At 42.8% G+C, this 1245-nt stretch overlaps 1 protein-coding gene across 1 annotated transcript in view; it reads right to left on the minus strand.

Annotated features, from left to right (window-relative positions):
• The window catches only part of LOC106532906 (ras-related protein Rab-11A), a gene marked incomplete in the record, with an annotated part of 3436 nt that extends 2197 nt beyond the window's left edge, over positions 1-1239 (minus strand). Inside the window, 1 exon segment of the mRNA XM_014029074.1 lies at positions 554-1239. Coding sequence (XP_013884528.1) covers positions 554-626 — 73 coding nt within the window.
• Positions 1240-1245: the final 6 nt, after the last annotated feature.

Below are 1245 nucleotides of genomic sequence, written 5' to 3' on the forward strand. Positions count from 1 at the left end.
GAGTAAAACAGCCGAAACTAGTTCTCATGAGATCTGATTACTGGACAGTGTCAAGGTAGAACAGATATAAATAATTAATCCATAACAGGGACATTTATGTATTTGATGGAATATTTACTTTATTTATTTAGAATGAATGAATGACTGAAACGGCTCTCCATACTGAACTTTTATCTGTTTTAATATGTYGCAGTTGAAGCTGCAGTCATTTCAACTCAGTACCTCATAATATCAAACTAAAACCAGAATTTATACAGTTCAGTTTCCTAAAGCGGACCAGTCAGAACCWGGACTTTAACCCCATCACACCCGGCCCAGCTGAGAGGATCTGTGAAGTCCTTGATGCTGAAACTGCAGCAGCATGTTTCAGCTCAGGACTGATGAAATGTAACATTTCAGTGGTTTATTAGAATAGATTTAACAAAAATAAATAAACTCTGTTTTCACGTTGCCATGACGAGGCTGAGAGGAATGAGGTCAGATGTTTAGTTGTAGGAAAAGTATCAGGTAACATTTGAAACTGTCTCRGCTGAAACAAAGTAAAGCTTCTGACCGGCGAAGGCCCGGGCCTCGTCAGTGGGAACAGCTCGCAGGTGGCGCAGGTCACTTTTGTTGCCCACCAGCATGATGACGATGTTGCTGTCAGCGTGGTCCCTCAGCTCCTTCAGCCAGCGCTCCACGTTCTCGTAGGTTAAATGTTTGGCGATGTCGTAAACCAGCAGGGCCCCCACCGCCCCTCGATAATACCTGCAGCACAGACAGACTCACCTGTGGTCACCAGCAGACTCATCCAGGTGATACTGGACTTTTTATTTTACATGGTTTGATTGATATCAGTCCTTGTCTACAGTTTACAGCAGCAGCACGGAGTCTGTTACAGTTTCAACTCTGACTTAATGAAAAGCTAAAGACGCTGTCCAAATGGAGAAATGAAGAATGTTTACAGGAACAAAGAAAGAAAGATTTGAAGAAAACATCTGGGAGGGTTGAAGTTAAAGCTTCACCTGTATGGTGCAGCATGAGGGACAAAATTAAGACTATTGAGCAACCAGTGATTGACAGGACAGTGCTGGCAAATGAGAAGGAGACTATTCATTAGTGTTAGCATCACAGAGGCTAGCAACTAGCATAGATAAACTGGTGTTAGCATCACAGAGGCTAGCAACTAGCATAGATAAACTGGTGTTAGCATCACAGAGGCTACCAACTAGCATAGATAAACTGGTGTTAGCATCACAGAGGCTA

This window comes from Austrofundulus limnaeus, unplaced genomic scaffold (genome assembly GCF_001266775.1).
Source record: "Austrofundulus limnaeus strain Quisiro unplaced genomic scaffold, Austrofundulus_limnaeus-1.0 Scaffold848, whole genome shotgun sequence".
In the NCBI taxonomy this organism is placed as follows: domain Eukaryota; kingdom Metazoa; phylum Chordata; class Actinopteri; order Cyprinodontiformes; family Rivulidae; genus Austrofundulus; species Austrofundulus limnaeus.